The sequence below is a fragment of the Oncorhynchus clarkii genome, chromosome 28 (assembly GCF_045791955.1).
Source record: "Oncorhynchus clarkii lewisi isolate Uvic-CL-2024 chromosome 28, UVic_Ocla_1.0, whole genome shotgun sequence".
In the NCBI taxonomy this organism is placed as follows: Eukaryota; Metazoa; Chordata; class Actinopteri; order Salmoniformes; family Salmonidae; genus Oncorhynchus; species Oncorhynchus clarkii.
In genome coordinates, this window is record NC_092174.1 from 11,934,514 (window position 1) to 11,956,144 (window position 21,631).

At 43.5% G+C, this 21,631-nt stretch overlaps 1 protein-coding gene across 1 annotated transcript; it reads right to left on the reverse strand.

The window, feature by feature from the left end:
• Positions 1-1,110: 1,110 nt before the first annotated feature.
• On the reverse strand, positions 1,111-21,380 carry LOC139386707 (inhibin beta C chain-like). The gene is made up of 3 exons (XM_071132540.1): positions 21,294-21,380; positions 4,309-4,684; positions 1,111-2,040 (listed from the first exon to the last, which is right to left on the reverse strand). Exons 1-3 carry the CDS (start codon positions 21,378-21,380, stop codon positions 1,247-1,249), a joined length of 1,257 nt encoding a protein of 418 aa, XP_070988641.1. The 3' UTR covers positions 1,111-1,246.
• Between the last annotated feature and the right edge of the window lie 251 nt (positions 21,381-21,631).

Sequence of the window (21,631 nt, forward strand, 5' to 3'; positions counted from 1 at the left end):
GCAACCGACCGGAACATTAAGCTAGCCAAGACCAACAACACAAACAAACAGCTAGCTACAAGTAGTGAGTGGCGTTACGAATGAACTATACTAAACAAGATGCCTTACCTGTGATTAAACGTTTTCCACACAGATAACTAGCTACGTGCAGCTTCTTGGACACCAGCTGCCCACAATTTTCTACTCTTCCACATCGAATAGCCTGAAGCCACAGGGCTCTTCTCGCAGTCTCTATTTCCCAACTTGGAAGCATTGTGAACCGTAGGTTGGGATTTTTTGACCGGGTTACATGTTCATTGAACAACACAGCAGCTTTTCAGCATGTTTTGTTCATTCTTTTCGGTTCTAAGTAGCACTTTTTTTTCTAAGAGTGCACAGTATGAACGGTTTCAAGGCTACAGCTGCATGATATTGGCTATCATATATGTATTTCACGGCACACCCTAACCTTGAAATATTATCTGACTAGATGGTTTCCCGAAACACAATAACACACACACACATCTTGTCAGAATGTCAAGTTCTGTTGCTGTTGCTAAGGAATTAAACACATGGGGTAAAAACATAATTTGTATGTAAAAATATTTATTGTAAAGTTTGTGTACAGATGCATTCAGGCACAACGACCCAACATAAACAGTAGTAATATCCATACTACTATTATTGAAATGTTAAAGAATAGTATATTTTCTCTGGACAAACTTCCAAAATGTTTGGAAATAATACTGTACATAGCATTAAATTCAATTGAATATATATTTAAAGTACAGTGATGTAAGGAACATACTAAATATTGTAACATTGGAAAACTACAAACAATACAAATATGTTTTAGACCCTGTTAAATAAATTACAATAAATAATGTAATTTTGTACATAGTCTTGGAAGAATATGACATTACGGGCCACATGACACTAACATAAGTGTAATCTTCCAAATAAAATAGTACATATCAGAATCATCACTCCACAGTAACTTGAATTGTTTACAATGAACCTATTTTTGCTCTCAGAATCCATGGATGATGGATGATGTTGGGTATTTTTGTTTGTTTAACCATCGAAAAGGACACTAGGAATGTCACTAATTGAGCATGACAACTGTTATTTTCTTACTTCCTTTGAAAACAGTATCCCTTCTATTTCAGAATGTACCACTAGCACATTGTATCTAATGGCTCGGCAAAAGGAAAAAGTTTTTTCCAACTCTCTTTTTTTGTCCTTGCCTGGTCTTGTCCCGAAGAACTCAAGCACAGTGGCATTTGCTGACAATCAAGTCATTGAAGGGTGTGAGCTTCAACTTTCCCCGACTGTCGTAGTGCATGAGGACCATAGGTTCATAGGCTGCCGGCACACAACAGGGCCGAGGTGTTGCTCCCTTGTTGATGTGATGAAGACGAGACTTCACCTGCGCGTGCATGCTAGCTGGCTTGTAGTTGTGGGGGCAGGAGCCATCACAGAAGTGCATGTTGTAACCATCGGGGGCAACGACCCAGTCTGACCAGCCAATCTCCTTAAAGGACACGTTGACAGACTTTCGGCAGCAGCGACCGTCTTCATCGCAGTTGTCTTCTTTGTTGGAGCGAGTCCGTCTCCTTCTGCCTGCTGATCTAGGCTCTACAAGGTCTACCTCCAGGACCATCTGAGGGGTCCTCTTGGGATCAGTACCCTCTTCGATGGCCAGTCCTACTTCCACAACCAGAGAGGAGCCGTCCGTCCTCCCTCTCCACTTTTCAACAACAGTTCTGATGTCCAAAGTCAAATCTCCAGTTCTTGTAGCGACCGTCTGAACAAGGGTCTCTGTGTGAATCAATAGAGAAGAGTTCAGTGGTTTCGTCTCATAGATCTTGACATGAACCTCTTCACTAATCGTGGGCTCGGCAGCTTTCGAGCCATCCAACAGTTGTCTGTAGAGCTTCAGCTCAGCCCAGGCCAAAGTGAGATCCTTCCTGATGTTTGGGTTCTTGTGGAAGACAGCTCTGTACCAAAGCACATCTGATGTGTGTTCCTCATCAGTCCGAAGCACTTTGAATGGCTCCACTGAAAGAGGTGAAAAGAAGGTTGTTAGACAAATGCTCAGCTTCTTGGAATTACTGTCATCACCTCAATAGGCTGTGCTTTTAAGAGTTATAATGGATCTGTCTTTACAGCCTCAAAAAATAGCTAAATTACATTAAAATGATTTACAAATTAGAATGGTTCATTATTATATACTTTGGAGAAGAGGTACAGTTGAAGTCGGAGGTTTACATATACCTTAGCCAAATACATTTAAACTCAGTTTTTCACAATTCCTGACATTTAATCCTAATAAGAATTCCCTGTCTTAGGTCAGTTAGGATCACCACTTTGTTTTAAGAATGTGAAATGTCAGAATAATAGTAGAGTGATTTATTTCAGCTTTTATTTATTTCATCACATTCCCAGGGGGTCAGAAGTTTACATACACTCAATTAGTATTTGGTAGCTTGCCTTTAAATTGTTTAACTTGGGTAAAATGTTTCGGGAAGCCTTTCACAAGCTTCCCACAATAAGTTGGGTGCATTTTGGCCTATTCCTCCTGACAGAGCTGGTGTAACTGAGTCAGGTTTGTAGGCCTTGCTCACACACACTTTTCAGTTCTGCCCACACATTTTCTATGGGATTGAGGTCAGGGCTTTGTGATGGCCACTCAAATTTCCTTGACTTTGTTGTCCTTAAGCCATTTTGCCACAACTTTGGAAGTATGCTTGGGGTCATTGTCCATTTGGAAGACCCATTTACGACCAAGCTTTAACTTCCTGACTGATGTCTTGAGATGTTGCTTCAATATATCCACATAATTTTATTTCCTCATGATGCCATCTATTTTGGGAAGTGCACCAGTCCCTCCTGCAGCAAAGCACCCCCACAACATGATGCTGCCACCCCCGTGCAGGGTGGGATGGTGTTCTTTGGCTTGCAAGCCTCCCCATTTTTCCTACAAACATAACGATGGTCATTATGGTCAAACAGTTCTATTTTTCTTTCATCAGACCAGAGGACGTTTCTCCAAAACGTACAATCTTTGTCCCCATGTGCAGTTGCAAACCGTAGTCTGGATTTTGTATGGCGGTTTTGGAGCAGTGGCTTCTTCCTTGCTGCGCGGCCTATCAGGTGATGTCTATATACGACTTGTTTTACTGTGGATATAGATACTTTGAACTTGTTTCCTCCAGCATCTTCACAAAGTCCTTTGCTGTTGTTCTGGGATTGATTTGCACTTTTCGCACTAAAGTAGGTTCATCTCTAGGAGACAGAACATGTCTCCTTCCTGAACGGTATGACGGCTGCGTGGTCCCATGGTGTTTATACTTGCGTACTATTGTTTGTATAGATGAACGTAGTACCTTCAGGCGTTTGGAAATTGCTCCCAAGAATGAACCAGACTTGTGGAGGTCGACAATTATTGTTCTGAGGTCTTTTACTAATTTCTTTTGATTTTCCCATGATGCCAAGCAAAGAGTCACTGATTTTGAAGGTAGGCCTTGAAATGCATCCACAGGTACACCTCCGATTGACTCAAATTATGTCAATTAGCCTATCAGAAGCTTCTAAAGCCATGACATCATTATCTGGAATTTTCCAAGCTGTTAAAAGGCACAGTCAATGTAGTGTATGTAAACTTCTGACCCACTGGAATTGTGATACAGTGAAATAATCTGTCTGTAAACAATTGTTGGAAAAATTACTTGTGTCATGCACAAAGTAAATGTCCTAACCGACTTGCCAAAACTATAGTTTGTTAACAAGAAATTTGTGGAGTGGTTGAAAAACGAGTTTTAATGACTCCAACCTAAGTGTATGTAAACGTCCGACTTCAACTGTAATTAATATCTGCTCTCGGAATTACTATCAAGCCTTTGCTAAGTCCAAATGCTAATGTTAATGGCAGGCTTTTGTTGGAGTGCACACAAAAACAAAGCACTAAGACTAAATTGTATGACTCACTCATTCTCACGAGATAGGGTTTGAGAGAACACTGACAGGTACATTAACATTACACCAAAATAAATGTGTTTGAAGGCTTTTTGTTTGTTTTGTCATAAAAGCGCATTTGAATTATTCATGTTAAAGACACAACCGTGCGAGAATGTTGATTGGGACACAAGGTACACACCTTTGACAAAGCCCAAACCATTGGTGAGTTAGACCTTTTCAATAGGTTATAAATACACCATGCGTAAAGGCAAAATTCCATGCAGTCAGATCTAAATCTAGAATGTCAACAGTCAGGTCCTTGTGGTTAAAACCAGTACAGTAGCTATGTGTCTTTAAATAAGGTCTCACCTGTGGCTGGGAGAAGCAGGGTGGATGTCCTCCAAGGGGAATGCCGGGATTCCCCCCCTTGACTGGAGTTCCCTGTCAGCTGCCTCAGTGTTTCCCTGTAGAGCTGATGCATCCTCCTCAGCTCCTCCTCTGAAGCCAATTCCCTGGGCCTGGGCTCCTTTTCCATCCCCACGGAGCTCAAGATGCCTGTCTTCACTGCCTCCAGGAGCAGGGCCCTCTGGCTCTCCTCCTGCCCCAGGTGGGGTGTACTGTCTTTGGCCAGGCGGGGCCATCCCTCCCCCTGATGGAGGCTGGAGAGGAGGGCCACCCAAGAGAAGAGAAAACGCAGTGCGACTGAGCTAGGCATGGTTGGTTTGTTCTCAGAGGTGCACCCTGTCTGGGGTTGTCAATGTTATGAATGAAATTCCAGACATGCTTTCATTTATACAGCTCCTGCATGGCCACACCTCTCCTTGATGTCAGGTGAGCACTCTTCATTATGTAGAGGATTATGTAGCATGCATTATCTATCATGTTCCACAAGGTGGGAAAGCACGCTTTGTATAGTACTCCTTAGAAGAAATTCATATAATTCATGTCTGAAAACAGTTGAACCTTTCATGTATTGATTGAGTTCAATGGATTGTTTCCATACAAAATACTGCATATAACCATGTATAATACCGCTCATATTAGTGGTATCAATATGTGTTGTAAATACAATAAGCTATGATGATATGAGCTATGACTAAGCCTAAGCTATGACTTTCACTAAAGCAGAGCCACCGTAAAATGTGTGGTGAGACAGTGTTTGCCTCAGTACTTTTCAAACTGCCATAACACTTCCAAAGCAGCAGCACGAACCAGACCAGCTACTTCTCAGCACATTTTTGCCTTCCAGGGACCAAATTTTGCTGCTCTGTCCCAGTCTACCATGGAAGACAATACGCAGAAAAGTAGTGCTATTTGTATTTGAGCAATATGATTGGTCTTTTGTTCATTCAAGCACCACTACGCTCCAGCGAGTCACAACCTCTCGAGCTACGTTTACATGCGAGCCTGTCCTGAGCAAAATGAAGCGCCCATCAATCTAGTCGCTGAGCTTATTTATTTTAGGGAAAGTAATTTACCAAAGTAAAACTAGCAATAGGCTGGTTACTGTTTATAGTCTGCAAAAAGAAACCTACAAAAATACACTGTAGCATTTGTCTTGGCAGGCCTACTGCAGTCAGGTTGATTAAGCAATAAGGCCCGGGGTTGTGTGGTATATCGCCATTATACCGCGTCTAAGAGCTGTTCTTATGCACGACGCAGCGCGACTGGATACAGCCATTAAACAAATGCTACAGTGTTTTTTTGTAGGTAAACATAAATGTTTTGTCATACCAATCAGCATTAAGGCCTCGAACCACCCAGTTTATACTATCTATTTTGGAATGCAATTGTCTTAAAAGGGCAGTGTCCTAATCTTCTCAAAATTATAAACACTTATACAATTAATACAGTGCAATTCTAAAGAATGGAGTAATGACTTACATTGCTAAATTATATTAAACAGCTTTTTAATACATATCATCATAACCAAATATAGCCTGCATGACCCCAATGCATTTAAAAACTACATCATCCTGGCCAGTAGAAATTCTGTTCTGGCCAGTAGATTTTTGGCTAACTGGCCCGCTTGAGCCAGTGAGAAAAGTTAAAGTTGGAACCTGTTATAGCCTACGAATGGGACCCAGAGTTTTGATTGATCAGTTAAATTTTTTATTTTTTATTTAACTTTGGCAAGCCAGTTAAGGTCAAATTATTATTTACAATGACAACCTACACCAGCAAAACCTGGACGACACTGGGCCAATTGTGCGCCGCCCTATGGGACTCCCAATCACAGCCAGTTGTGATACAGCCTAGATTTGAACCAGGCTGCGCCACTCGGGAGATCAGGAAAAACTCCAGGCCCCAGAAAAGACACATATGAATTTTGCAACCTCTGCACCAAAAGCATTGTAATGATATAGAATTAACCTACTCAGGCATAATTTGATCAAGGAAATGACATACACGACCACTGTATATCATGTCAGCATTAATTATTGTGGATCCCTATCATGTAATATTCTAATTGACTCTTTCCCCATGTCGTCATGACCACTCTGTTAGCCTTATCAGAAAAATGGAGTGTCACAGCAATTGACCACATATTACAGATACTGTAGTGTTTGTTGTGGACGACACTTGTACTGTAAATAGACAGTAGATTCTTTTCATTTATGGTGGGTGGATCTCTTTTCTCCAGACGATGTGGAAGTCAGTCAGACTTCTTTAACCAGTATCAGCGCAGGATCAGTACATTGTGTGTTTATGGTGGCGTCCCCACCCTATGACGTGTCTCCAAGTGTGACTGACATTCTCTCCACTGTGGCAGCTTTTCTCTTTTTCGGGTTTATAAAGCAGTCACAGTGGACTTCAAATAGACACACAATGTATGCGTGAAGCATATGAACCTTTCATACCTTGTAATTGAAGCAGGGCCAGCCCTATACTTTAATGACATAAGTGGTTGCGTAGGGCCCCCAGCCCCTAGGTGGCCCCTGACCAAATAAACAAATATTTTAGATGTTTTGTTTTCTGGGAAACCGAGTGGAATTAGAATTTTAGAATACACAAGGTGCAATTTCAAAATGTGGTTGTGCATCAGCAGTTTTTCTGTTATGTCAGTCACTCAATTAGCCCATATCTGCTAACATTTTGTAGATTGCTAAGTTAGTCTAGCCAGCTAACTAACTTGTAGTAATCAAGGCCAAATTACTGATGGGGCCCTGACCTCCAGGGAGCCCACATTGATTTTGTTAGTCACTCTTACAGTACTCGGATATGTTTCTCTCTGGCATCAAGAGGGGGGCCACAAATGTTTTGCCCGCGGGATGGGGGGCCCCGACCAAACCTCACTTAGGGCCCACAAAAGGATAGGGCCAGCCTTGAATGGAGGGTGCTATGTGTACTGTAAGTTAAGCCTCCTGCAATTAATTATTTTATTTCTGTCCATAAAACCGGTTTTAAATCAGGAAAGGTGTTTAGAACAGTTTTGAAGAGGATAACCTAGAGAATGGATATGGTTGTGGAACAATGATTATCATAATACATTGTTTTTTCTTGTACAAGCAGAGAATGGCTTGTATGAAAAAGCCATACATTCAATGTCATCAAATCGTATGTGACTAGGCCTAGTTTATTGAAGTAAGTGTCATTAACATTAACCACATTTCTGACCATATTGCTTAATTGGAGTGTGTAAATTTCCAATCTATGAGTCACTGACATGATTAAACAATCATGTGCAATGTGAATTCAACCTTGGGGCTAAAAGTGTGTGAAAGGTGACCAAGTATGAATCATCGACAGACCGACAGTGACATTCACTTTCTCATGTCAGAGTGAGCAAACAGAACAGGATATTGAGTAATCAGCCTTAGGCCCACTGTCAGCATTACAAAGGGAAGGTGTTATTTTTGAGACCGGAAGGCATAGAGAGCTGCCACTCCCAATTACGATCACATTCTGGATTCCACAAGGACAATGGCTCGTTTGAACTGACAGTGCTGTATAGCCTATATGGGTGACCACTCATTCTTTACTTCATTTTCGATGACATCTAACTAATGGAATCAGTGGACATTGAGCTTGCTTGGCAAATGTATTTAGAAGGTGTATTCTGGAGTAGCTTGAATTGTTTTATGTATCAATGTTTTATTACAATCATTTTATAATAATTGTTTGTATAACAATATTTTAATACAGCGTAGCAATGTCAGTGGAGACAAGCAAGGATGTCACATTGGGTCAATTCTGTTCCTTGAGATTAAATGAATGCCATAGATTTCAATTACATTTCAATTAAGTTTTCAATTAATTAATCATTTCATTTTGTGAATAACCACAAACGGAATAGAATAATTTGCAGTATGAGCACTTGTCATCTCTCAAATATATCGTTACATTTTTTGGTTTAGCTAGCTAGCAATTTTTTTGCCATATTAGAATTGACATGAAATTAGTCAAAACACCTCAAAACAAGACATGGTATCAAGAACAAGATTAAACTAGCTGAAATGAGCCACATGATTCCCCATGTGGAATGTTCTTGTCATTCTTTCAAGCAATCTGGCCATCCAGAATCACAACAACACATGGACTTCTGCCACATAGAAGCATGCACATTGTTTTCGTAACGTTGTCAGGTAAACAATCTACAAAGAAGGCCCTGAGTGTTCCTGACTGTGACCCAGGGCAAACAACTGCCCTCTCTCATTGAACCCACAAAGTACAAGGCCGATCACGGTACTGCAGGCATTGTTTGCAGAAAACAGTTTGCTCCATATACATTTCAAATTTTGTTACAGCCTTATTCCAAAATGGATTAGTTGGTGGTTGAAGATATCCCTCTAGTGGTGTGGGGGCTGTGCTTTGGCAAAGTGGGTGGGGTTATATCCTTCCTGTTTGGCCCTGTCCGGGGGTGTCCTCGGATGGGGCCACAGTGTCTCCTGTCCCCTCCTGTCTCAGCCTCCAGTATTTATGCTGCAGTAGTTTATGTGTCGGGGGGCTAGGGTCAGTTTGTTATATCTGGAGTACTTCTCCTGTCCTATTCGGTGTCCTGTGTGAATCTAAGTGTGCGTTCTCTAATTCTCTCCTTCTCTCTTTCTTTCTCTCTCTCGGAGGACCTGAGCCCTAGGACCATGCCCCAGGACTACCTGACATGATGACTCCTTGCTGTCCCCAGTCCACCTGGCCGTGCTGCTGCTCCAGTTTCAACTGTTCTGCCTTATTATTATTCGACCATGCTGGTCATTTATGAACATTTGAACATCTTGGCCATGTTCTGTTATAATCTCCACCCGGCACAGCCAGAAGAGGACTGGCCATCCCACATATGCTCTCTCTAATTCTCTCTTTCTTTCTCTCTCTCGGAGGACCTGAGCCCTAGGACCATGCCCCAGGAATACCTGACATGATGACTCCTTGCTGTCCCCAGTCCACCTGACCGTGCTGCTGCTCCAGTTTCAACTGTTCTGCCTTATTATTATTCGACCATGCTGGTCATTTATGAACATTTGAAAATCTTGGCCATGTTCTGTTATAATCTCCACCCGGCACAGCCAGAAGAGGACTGGCCACCCCACATAGCCTGGTTCCTCTCTAGGTTTCTTCCTAGGTTTTGGCCTTTCTAGGTAGTTTTTCCTAGCCACCGTGCTTCTACACCTGCATTGCTTGCCGTTTTATGGTTTTAGGCTGGGTTTCTGTACAGCACTTTGAGATATCAGCTGATGTACGAAGGGCTATATAAATAAATTTGATTTGATTTGATTAAAACATGTTTTGCCCTCATCAATCTACACACAATACCCCATCATGACAAAGCAAAAACAGGTTTTTAGAAATTGTTGCTAATGTATTAAACATAAAAACTGAAATATCACATTGACATAACTATTCAAACCCTTTACTCAGTACTTGGTTGAAGCACCTTTGGCGATTACAGCCTTGAGTCTTCTTGAGTATGACGCTACAAGCTTGGCACATCTGTATTTGTGGAGTTTCTCCCATTCTTCTCTGCAGATCCTCTCAAGCTCGGTCAGGTTGGATGGGAAGTGTTGCTGCACAGCTATTTTCAGGTCTCTCCAGAGATGCTCAAGTCCGGGCTCTGGCTGGGCCACTCAAGGACATTCAGAGACTTGTCCCGAAGCCACTCCTTCATTTTCTTGGCTGTGTGTTTAAGGTCGTTGTTCTGAGGTGAACCTTTGCCCCAGTCTGATAACCTGAGCGCTCTGGAGGAGGTTTTCATCAACGATCTCTCTGTACTTTGCTCTGTTCATCTTTCCCTCGATCCTGACTAGTCTTCCAATCCCTGCAGCTGAAATACATCCCCACAGCATGATGGTGCCACCACCATGCTTCACCAGAGGGATGGTGCCAGGTTTCCACCAGATGTGGCGCTTGGCATTCAGGCCAAAGAGTTCAATCTTGGTTTCATCAGACCAGAGAATCTTGTTTCTCATGGTCTGAAAGTCTTTAGGTGCCTTTTGGCTCACTCTACCATAAAGGCCTGTTTGGTGGAGTGCTTCAGGGATGGTTGTCCTTCTAGAAGGTTCTCCCACCTCCACAGAGGAACTCTAGAGCTCTGTCAGAGTGACCATCACCTCCCTGACCAAGGCCCTTCTCCCCCAATTGCTTAGTTTGTCTGGGCGGACAGCTCTAAATCAAATCAAATCCCATTTTATTTGTCACGTAAATATGGTTAGCAGATGTTAATGCGAGTGTAGCGAAATGCCTGTGATTCTAGTTCCGACAGTGCAGTAATATCTAACAATAATATCTAAAAGTAATATCTAAGTAATCTAAAAATTCCCCAAGAACTACCTAATACACACAAATCTAAAGGGGTGAATGAGAATATGTACATGTAAGTATATGGATGAGCGATGGCGAAGGTGCAATAGATAATATAAAATACAGTACTATATATACACACATGTAATGTAAGATCTGTAAACATTATTAAAGTGGAATTATTTAGAGTGCATTGTATAAAGTGACTAGTGATCCATTTATTAAAGTGGCCAGTGATTGGGTCTCAATGTAGGCAGCAGCCTCTCTGAGATAGTGATTGCTGTTTAGCAGTCTGATGGCCTTGAGATAGAAGCTGTTTTTCAGTCTCTTGGTCCCAGGTTTGATGCACCTGTACTGACCTCGCCTTCTGGAAGATAGCGGTGTGAACAGGCAGTGGCTCAGGTGATTGTTGTCCTTGATGATCTTTTTGGCCTTCCTGTGACATTGGGTGCTGTAGGTGTCATGCCCCCGGTAATGCATTGTGCAGACCGCACCACCCTCTGGAGAGCCATGCGGTTGAGGGTGGTGCAGTTGCCATACCAGCCCGACAGGATGCTCTCGATTGTGCATGGGTAAAAGTTTGTCAGGGTTTTGGATGACAAGTCAAATTTTTCAGCCTCCTGATTTTGAAGAGGCGCTGTTGCGCTTTCTTCACCACACTGTTTGTGTGAGTGGACCATTTCAGTTTGTCTGTGATGTGTATGCCAAGGAACTTAAAACTTTCCTCCTTCTCCACTGCTGTCGCTTCGATGTGGAAAGGGGGGGTGCTCCCTCTGCTGTTTCCTGAAGTCCACGATCATCTCCTATGTGTTGTTGACGTTGAGTGAGATGTTGTTTTCCTGACACCACATTCCAAGTGCCATCACCTCCTCCCTGTAGGCTGTCTCGTCGTTGTTGGTAATCAATCCCACTACTGTTGTGTCGTCTGCAAACTCTATGATTGAGTTGGAGGTGTGCATGGCCATGCAGTCGTGGGTGAACAGGGAGTACAGGAGGGGGCTGAGCATGCACCCTTTTGGGGCCCCAGTGTTGAGGATCAGCGAAGTGGAGATGTTGTTTCCTACCTTCACCACCTGGGGGAAGCCCGACAGAAAGTCCAGGACCCAATTGCACAGGGTGGGGTTGAGACCCAGGGCCTCCAGCTTGATGATGAGCTTGGAGGTTACTATGGTGTTGAATGCTGAGCTGTAGTCAATGAACAGCATTCTTACATAGGTATTCCTTTGGTCCAGATGGGATAGGGCAGTGTGCAATGTGATGGCGATTGCATCGTCTGTGGACCTGTTGGGGCGGTATGCAAACTGAAGTGGGTGGCCGGTAAGGTGGAGTTGATATGATCCTTGACTTGTCTCTCAAAACACTTCATGATGACAGAAGTGAGTGCTGCAGGGCGATAATCATTTAATGAAGTTGTCTTTGCCTTCTTGTGAACAAGAACAATGGTAGCCATCTTGAAGCATGTGGGGACAACAGACTGGGATAGTGAGAGTTGAATATGTCCGTAAACACACCAGCCAGCTGGTCTGCGCATGCTTTGAGGACGCGGCTAGGGATGCCGTCTGGGCCAGCAGCCTTGCGAGGGTTAACACGTATAAATGTTTTACTCACGTCAGACACAAAGAAGGAGAGGGCAGTCCTTTTTAGTGGGCTGCGACGGTGGCACTGTATTATCCTCAAAGCGGGCAAAGAAGGTGTTTAGTTTGTCTGGAAGCGTGACGTCGGTGTCCGTGACGTGGCTGGATTTATTTTTGTAGTCCGTGATTTCCTGTAGACCCTGCCACATACGTCTCGTGTCTGAGCCGTTGAATTGTTACTCCACTTTGTCCCTGTACTGGCATTTCGCTTGTTTGATTGCCTTGGGGAGGGAATAGCCACACTGTTTATATTCAGACATATTCCCAGACCTCTTTCCATGGTTAAATGTGATGGATCGCTCTTTCAGTTTTGCCATCCATCCACGGAAGAGTCTTGGTGGTTCCAAACTTCTTCCATTTAAGAATGATGGAGGCCACTGTGTTCTTGGGGACCTTCAATGCTGCAGACATTTTTTGGTACCCTTCCCCAGATCTGTGCCTCGACACAATCCTGTCTTGGAGCTCTATAGACAATTCCTTCGACCTCATGCTTTGTTTTATTATTTGACATGCACTGTCAACTGTGGGACCTTACATAGACAGGTGTGTGCCTTTCCAAATCATGTCCAATCAATTTAATTTAACACAGTTCAAGTTGTAGAAACATTTCAAGGTTCATCAATAGAAACAGGATGCACCTGAGCTCAATTTTGAGTCTCATAGCAAAGGGTCTGAATAGGAATTTCTTATTTACATTTTTTTAACATTTGCAAATATTTCTAAAATCTGTTTTCGCTTTGTCATTATGGGGTATTGTGTGTAGATCGCGGATAATTTTATATTTACTCCATTTTAGAATAAAGCTGTACTGTAACAAAATGTGGAAAAAGTCAAGGGGTCTGAATACTTTCCCAAGGCACTCTGTCTTTGAACCAATTATTTAAAAATCCCACACAGAAGAAATTACAAGGATAATTTAATAGCTAATAGCCTTCAATTTGAAATACTCAATGAGAGGGGGCAGCACTGAGCTAGCCTGCAACGTCACATCCTGGAGTGGCTCAAACTTCACATGTTACGTCTACATAAATCTCCCACACGAGACGCCATCTTAACCGACTTCCTTGGCTTCACATGCGCTATTCAGTCTTCACATAAGAATGACGGATGTCACGTGATGGTTGGCTTTGTCCATTAATAGTGTATATAGAGTCATTAGTGTGACCTGACCGGAAAAACTCTGAGCCCTACTTATATACAGTGGGGCAAAAAGGTATTTAGTCAGCCACCAATTGTGCAAGTTCTCCCACTTAAAAAGATGAGAGGCCTGTCATTTTCATCATAGGTACACTTCAACTATGACAGACAAAATTAGAAAAAAAATCCAGAAAATCACATTGTAGGATTTTTTATGAATTTATTTGCAAATTATGGTGGAAAATAAGTATTTGGTCAATAACAAAAGTTTATCTCAATACTTTGTTATATACCCTTTGTTGGCAATGACAGAGGTCAAACGTTTTCTGTAAGTCTTCACAAGGTTTTCACACTGTTGCTGGTATTTTGGCCCATTCCTCCATGCAGATCTCCTCTAGAGCAGTGCTGTTTTGGTGGCTGTTGCTGGGCAACATGGACTTTCAACTCCCTCCAAAGATTTTCTATGGGGTTGAGATCTGGAGACTGGCTAGGCCACTCCAGGACCTTGAAATGCTTCTTACGAAGCCACTCCTTCGTTGCCCGGGCGGTGTGTTTGGGATCATTGTCATGCTGAAAGACCCAGCCATGTTTCATCTTCAATGCCCTTGCTGATGGAAGGAGGTTTTCTCTCAAAATCTCACGACACATGGCCCATTCTTTCCTTTACACGGATCAGTCGTCCTGGTCCCTTTGCAGAAAAATTGCCCCAAAGCATGATGTTTCCACCCCCATGCTTCACAGTAGGTATGGTGTTCTTTGGATGCAACTCAGCATTCTTTTTTTATTTTATTATTATTATTATTTATTTTTTTACCCCTTTTTCTCCCCAATTTCGTGGTATCCAATTGTTGTAGTAGCTACTATCTTGTCTCATTGCTACAACTCCCGTACGGGCTCGGGAGAGACGAAGGTTGAATGTCATGCGTCCTCCGATACACAACCCAACCAGCCGTACTGCTTCCTAACACAGCGCGCATCCAACCCGGAAGCCAGCCGCACCAATGTGTCGGAGGCTACACCGTGCACCTGGCAACCTTGGCTAGCGCGCACTGCGCCCGGCCCGCCACAGGAGTCGCTGGTGCGCGATGAGACAAGGAGATCCCTACCGACCAATCTCTCCCTAACCCGGACGACGCTAGGCCAATTGTGCGTCGCCCCACGGTCCTCCCGGTCGCGAACCCAGGGACTCTGATGGCACAGCTGGCGCAGCAGTACAGCGCCCTTAACCACTGCGCCACCCGGGAGGCCACAACTCAGCATTCTTTGTCCTCCAAACACGACGAGTTGAGTTTTTACCAAAAAGTTATATTTTGGTTTCATCTGACCATATGACATTTTCCCAATCTTCTTCTGGATCATCCAAATGCTCTCTAGCAAACTCCAGACGGGCCTGGACATGTACTTTCTTAAGCAGGGGGACACGTCTGGCACTGCAGGATTTGAGTCCCTGGCGGCGTAGTGTGTTACTGATGGTAGGCTTTGTTACTTTGGTCCCAGCTCTCTGCAGGTCATTCATTAGGTCCCCCTGTGTGGTTCTGGGATTTTTGCTCACCGTTCTTGTGATCATTTTGACCCCACGGGGTGAGATCTTGCGTGGAGCCCCAGATCGAGGGAGATTATCAGAGGTCTTGCATGTCTTCCATTTCTTAATAATTGCTCTGTCATAGTTGAAGTGTACCTATGATGAAAATTACAGGCCTCTCTCATCTTTTTAAGTAGGAGAACTTGCACAATTGGTGGCTGACTAAATACTTCTTTGCCCCACTGTAACATTAAAATGCATATCAAGGTCATCAAAGTTGACCCCATGCCATACTATATCATCTTTTGTTTAGATGAGTCATTCAATTCCTACTGTATGAAGATGCGAGATGGACTTCGGTAGAAATGCATGGTTTGCTTGCTATGCTAACGTACAGTGTCGTAGCAGCTTCATGGTCCATTCACAAAGACCAGTCTAATGCTTGTGTGTGTGTGTGTGTAAGCTGTGTGGCGTCCCATCAGGAGGCAGTGTGTAAACATCATCCTCTCTCTCCCACACACATGGGCAGATTGCCAAGGAGGCAGGATGTGGTTGAAGCTATCAGTGAAGGAGTCTAAGGCAGGACATGCTGTAGAATGGCATGTCTCCCTCTAGTGGCAATGAGAATATAATCCAGTCCATAGTAGAGTTCACTGGTAAGTGTTCTATAAAAGTGTATCTTTATGCATCTATGATCAAAATTGTGATATTTTTGGACAGACTATAGCTGGGTGATATTCATTTGGAATTCAAAGTATTTAATTGTGCTTAGAAATTATTGAAACTTAGCAGATCTGTAGCAAACCTCAGTTGTGTACTGTATGTCATTGTTGTCTCCCTACTGAACATGCATCAGTGGCTTCATTCTGTTGGACAACCAACCCGGTTTACTTCCCATAGGGCTCCAGTCAAAAGTAGTACCTTATATAGGCAACAGGGTGCCATTTGGGATGGAGACCTCGTGTACTTTCAGTCTCCTCTGTTGCTATGGCAGTGGAAGAAGAGTAGAGGAAGTGGTGGTGAGAAAAAGAGAGAAACTTTCCTATGACATTTTCATGCCTGAATAGTTCTAACAAGTACTGATCATTTACAATTGACCCACCTTGCATCCCAATGCAAAGGGCATGCTGGCAAGGTTGCTCTTTGCCTAGAGTGGCAGATTGACGAGGGCGGCATTTTCTAGACTAAATTTACCAAGATGCACCTACAACAGCACCTCACATAATTCTGCCCCAAAACAATGAAAACCTCTCTCACCTAGTGGCATATGGGCTATTAATAAGGTGAGCACTGATGCCGCCCCATGATAATGTTACTTTCCCAAGCAAGAAACAGGAAATGATCGCTCAAACAGAAGGGGAAACTAACAAAGAGTCATTAACTACCAAAATGAAACAGGTGGGGTTCCATGAGGGGTACTGAAAGACACTCATGGGGGTGTCCACTGAACAACAACTGGCACCTAAAAGACACCCACAATGAGCATACACTAAATTTTCCCAAGAACAGGCAAACAAAATAAAAGCCCACACCAAACTTAAAGACAGGAAACAAACCAAAGAGTGGAGCAAAAGAAAACAGGGAAGATCAGATAAAGGATAGTTAAAATATGAATAATCAACCAGGGAGTGTCAACTAAAGGTGTTAACCCTCCAAATATTTAAAGACCACTGGAGCACTGGGCCAGCCGCTCTTAAATATCACCTGTCAGCACAGATAAAACACCTTCTGAGTAGCGAGATGACAAGCTAGCACAGCTGTAATACATACTGATGATGTGACACCAATCGGTGTGGTCCGATACATAAACCTCAATAGTCGAGTAATGTCTTTGATATGAGACCATTTTCTTTTAAAAGTACCCCACAGGGTGCTTGCTTAACATTGTTATCGTCACTCTGTAGGAGCACAGCCCCTGCTCCTACTTCGCTGGCATCAGTGTACAAAGCAAAAGGACGACAGAAATCTGGAGTAGCTAGCACTGGTGCAGAGAGCAAAAGGGTCTTTGTCTTCGCAAAAGTCTCCTGACAGTCAGGGCTCTTTTGGAGAAATACTTTCAGACTGGTCAAATCTGCAAGTGGTGCAACAACCTGGGCAAAGTTCTTGCAAAAAGCCTGGTAGTAACCAGCCATTCTCAGATGGAGAATGCTGGTACCGGGAGGTTATTGATGACCTCGACTTTTGCCCGGACCGGTCAGACTTTCCTGTACCCTACCACCTTCCCGAGATATTTCACTGTTGCTTGGGAAATTTTGCTCTTTGACAGCTTAACTGTCAAGTTGGCAGCTGCGAAATGCTCGAAAAGACTCCTAATTAACCACCACATTGTACAAATATGCCTCAGAACATTCCAAACCCCGTAACATGATGTGCATGAGCCTTTCAAATGTGGCTCTGGCATTTTGTAACCCGAACGGAAGACGATGGTGGGAAAACAAACCATCAGCAGTGACAAAAGCAGACAGCTCTTTGGTGCGCTCAGTTAGAGAGGCCGGCCAATATCCCTTCAGCAGATCGAACTTACTAACGTAGTTAGTTATTTGTTAACAAATAAACCCTGCTCAGGCTTTGGGGTCTGAGAAGGTGGGACTGCACTAGACAGTACTCCATGCAGCTCTTCAGATGTAAAATATTTTGTATGTATGTGTGTTAAAGTTTCTCAGTTTTCACCCCTCCCAGTAGGTGGCGGCAATACACAATGTTTGGATGTAGTCCAACAATAAAACCTTGAGGAAGGGGACGTCTGTATTACTGGATCATGGACTTCCTGTTCGTTCGGGTCATACCAGTGAGAGTGGGGTAAGAATTGTCAATGTGGTTTGAAGTGGACAATGGTACTCCCCAGGGAAGTGAGGTTAGTCCGATGTTATTCACCCTGATGATAGATTACATATTTAAGGTGGGACAGGGAGTGGGTCTGGCCTTGTATGCTGGTGATGGGGCTGTATGGAAGAGAGGTGGGAAGGTGAAATATGTGATGAGGAAGATGCAAGAAGCTGTGGGAGCTGTGGAAGATTGGTCTCAGGGAAGATGGTTCAAATTGATGGGAAGATGGATGGAGCCAAATACAGGACCATTCTGGAAGAAAACCTGATGGAGTCTGCAAAAGACCTGAGACTGGGACGGAGATGTGTCTTCCAACAAGACAATGATCCAAAACATAAAGCAAAATCTACAATGGAATGGTTCAAAAATAAACATATCCAGGTGTTAGAATGGCCAAGTCAAAGTCCAGACCTGAATCCAATCGAGAATCTGTGGAAAGAACTGAAAACTGCTGTTCACAAATGCTCTCCATCCAACCTCACTGAGCTCGAGCTGTTTTGCAAGGAGGAATGGGAAAAAATTTCAGTCTCTCGATGTGCAAAACTGATAGAGACATACCCCAAGCGACTTACAGCTGTAATCGCAGCAAAAGGTGGCGCTACAAAGTATTAACTTAAGGGGGCTGAATAATTTTGCACGCCCAATTTTTCAGTTTTTGATTTGTTAAAAAAGTTTGAAATATCCAATAAATGTCATTCCACTTCATGATTGTGTCCCACTTGTTGTTGATTCTTCACAAAAAAATACAGTTTTATATCTTTATGTTTGAAGCCTGAAATGTGGCAAAAGGTCGCAAAGTTCAAGGGGGCCGAATACTTTCGCCAAGGCACTGTAGATAATAGTTTTTATTTGTTTTTAAGGATTCAGATGGTTCAAAGGATCCAGTCAGTGGTAGGGTGGGGGCAGGGGTGTATAACCCAGATTTCAATGTTTGAGTATGTAAGCGGTTAACTGATTGTGTCAGTTTATGCAGCCGAGTTGATGGCCATAATTATAGGTTTGAGATGGGTGGAGGAGGTTAAACCACTCGGAGTGGTGACCTGCTCTGATTCGACTGCAGTGTTGAGTAGTGTGAAGACGAGCAGGTCGGATAGTGGAGACTTGTTTGTGTAAATGATGGTGCTGTTAATGGGATGGGAGTGGTGATAAGCTTTTGCTAACATGGGGGTCACGTGCGCCGACTACAACAGTGAAATGCTTACTTAAAGGCTCTTACCAATAGTGCGGAAAAAAATAAGAGTTGTGTGTTTAGGTAAATAAAGAAATAAAACAACAGTAAAAAGACATTTGAAAATAAGAGTAGCAAGGCTACAGTGGGGCAAAAAAGTATTTAGTCAGCCACCAATTGTGCAAGTTCTCCCACTTAAAAAGATGAGAGGCACTTCAACTATGACAGACAAAATGAGAAGAAAAAAATCCAGAAAATCACATTTGTAGGATTTTTTATGAATTTATTTGCAAATTATGGTGGAAAATAAGTATTTGGTCAATAACAAAAGTTTATCTCAATACTTTGTTATATACCCTTTGTTTTAGGATGTCTGTGGGGATTTTCTATGGGGTTGAGATCTGGAGACTGGCTAGGCCACTCCAAGACCTTGAAATGCTTCTTACGAAGCCACTCCTTCGTTGCCCGGGCGGTGTGTTTAGGATCATTGTCATGCTGAAAGACCCAGCCACGTTTCATCTTCAATGCCCTTGCTGATGGAGGGAGGTTTTCACTCAAAATCTCACGATACATGGCCCCATTCATTCTTTCCTTTACACGGATCAGTCGTCCTGGTCCCTTTGCAGAAAAACAGCCCCAAAGCATGATGTTTCCACCCCCATGCTTCACAGTAGGTATGGTGTTCTTTGGATGCAACTCAGCATTCTTTGTCCTCCAAACACGACGAGTTGAGTTTTTACCAAAAAGTTATATTTTGGTTTCATCTGACCATATGACATTCTCCCAATCTTCTTCTGGATCATCCAAATGCTCTCTAGCAAACTTCAGACGGGCCTGGACATGTACTGGCTTAAGCAGGGGGACACGTCTGGCACTGCAGGATTTGAGTCCCTGGCGGCGTAGTGTGTTACTGATGGTAGGCTTTGTTACTTTGGTCCCAGCTTTCTGCAGGTCATTCACTAGGTCCCCCCGTGTGGTTCTGGGATTTTTGCTCACCGTTCTTGTGATCATTTTGACCCCACAGGGGGAGATCTTGCGTGGAGCTCCAGATCGAGGGAGATTATCAGTGGTCTTGTATGTCTTCCATTTCTTAATAATTGCTCCCACAGTTGATTTCTTCAAACCAAGCTGCTTACCTATTGCAGATTCAGTCTTCCCAGCCTGGTGCAGGTCTACAATTTTGTTTCTGGTGTCCTTTGACAGCTCTTTGGTCTTGATCATAGTGGAGTTTGGCGTGTGACAGTTGGAGGTTGTGGACAGGTGTCTTTTATACTGATAACAAGTTCAAACAGGTGCCATTAATACAGGTAACGAGTGGAGGACAGAGGAGCCTCTGAAAGAAGAAGTTACAGGTCTGTGAGAGCCAGAAATCTTGCTTGTTTGTAGGTGACCAAATACTTATTTTCCACCATCATTTGCAAATAAATTAATTAAAAATCCTACAATGTGATTTTCTGGATTTTTCCCCTCATTTTGTCTGTCATAGTTGAAGTGTACCTATGATGAAAATTACAGGCCTCTCTCATCTTTTTAAGTGGGAGAACTTGCACAATTGGTAGCTGACCAAATACTGTTTTGCCCCACTGTATATACAGACACCGGTTAGTCAGGGATATTGAGGTAGTATGTACATGTGGGTCTGGTTAAAGTGACTATGCATATATGATGAACAGAGAGTAGCAGCAGCGTAAAAGAGGGGTTGGGGGGAGGTACACAATGCAAATAGTCCGGGTAACCATTTGGTTACCTGTTCAGGAGTCTTATGGCTTGGGGGTAAAAAACTGTTGAGAAGCTCTTTTGTCCTAGACTTGGCACTCTGGTACTGCTTGCCATGCAGTAGTAGAGAGAACAGTCTGTGGCTGGGGTCTTTGACCATTTTTAGGGCCTTCCTCTGACACCACCTGGTGTAGAGGTCCTGGATGGCAGGCAGCTTAGCCCCAGTGATGTACTAGGCCCTACGCACTACCCTCTGTAGTGCCTTGCGGTCAGAGTCAGAGCAATTGCCGTACCAGGCAGTGATGCAACTCTCGATGTCTCAGCTGTAGAATCTTTTGAGGATCTCAGGACCCATGCAAAATCTTTTTAGTTTCCTGAGGGGGAATAGGCTTTGTCGTGCCCTCTTCATGACTGTCTTGGTGTGTTTGAACCATTCTAGTTTGGTGTTGATGTGGACACCAAGGAACTTGAAGCTCTCAACCTGCTCCACTACAGCCCCATCGATGAGAATGGGGACGTACTCGGTGCTCCTTTTCCTGTAGTCCACAATAATCTCCTTAGTCTTGGTTATGTTGAGGGATAGGTTGTTATTCTGGCACCACATGGCCAGGTCTCTGACCACCTCCCTATAGGGTGTCTCGTCGTTGTCGGTGATCAGGCCTACCACTGTTGTGTCGTCGATGGTGTTGGATTTGTGCCTGACCATGCAGTCGTGGGTGAACAGGGAGTACAGGAGGGGACTGAGCACGCACCCCTGGGGAGCTCCAGTGTTGAGGATCAGCGTGGCCGATGTGTTGCTACCTACCCTCACCACCTGGGGGCGGCCCGTCAGGAAGTCCAGGATCCAGTTGCAGAGGGAGGTGTTTAGACCCAGGTTCCTTAGCTTAGTGATGAGCTTTGAGGGTAGTATGGTGTTGAATGCTGAGCTGTAGTCAATGAATAGCATTCTCACATAGG

What these genes read in the sequence shown, in the direction of transcription:
- LOC139386707 (XM_071132540.1), bottom strand. Translation starts at nt 21,380, where the DNA reads ATGGTCAGGCACAAATCCAACACCATCGACGACACAACAGTGGTAGGC. An exon ending in AGACACCCTATAGGGAGGTG is followed by an intron (nt 4,685 to 21,293) that starts GTCAGAGACCTG and finishes TGACAACCCCAG; the next exon opens with ACAGGGTGCACCTCTGAGAA. An exon ending in CCTGCTTCTCCCAGCCACAG is followed by an intron (nt 2,041 to 4,308) that starts GTGAGACCTTAT and finishes CACCTCTTTCAG; the next exon opens with TGGAGCCATTCAAAGTGCTT.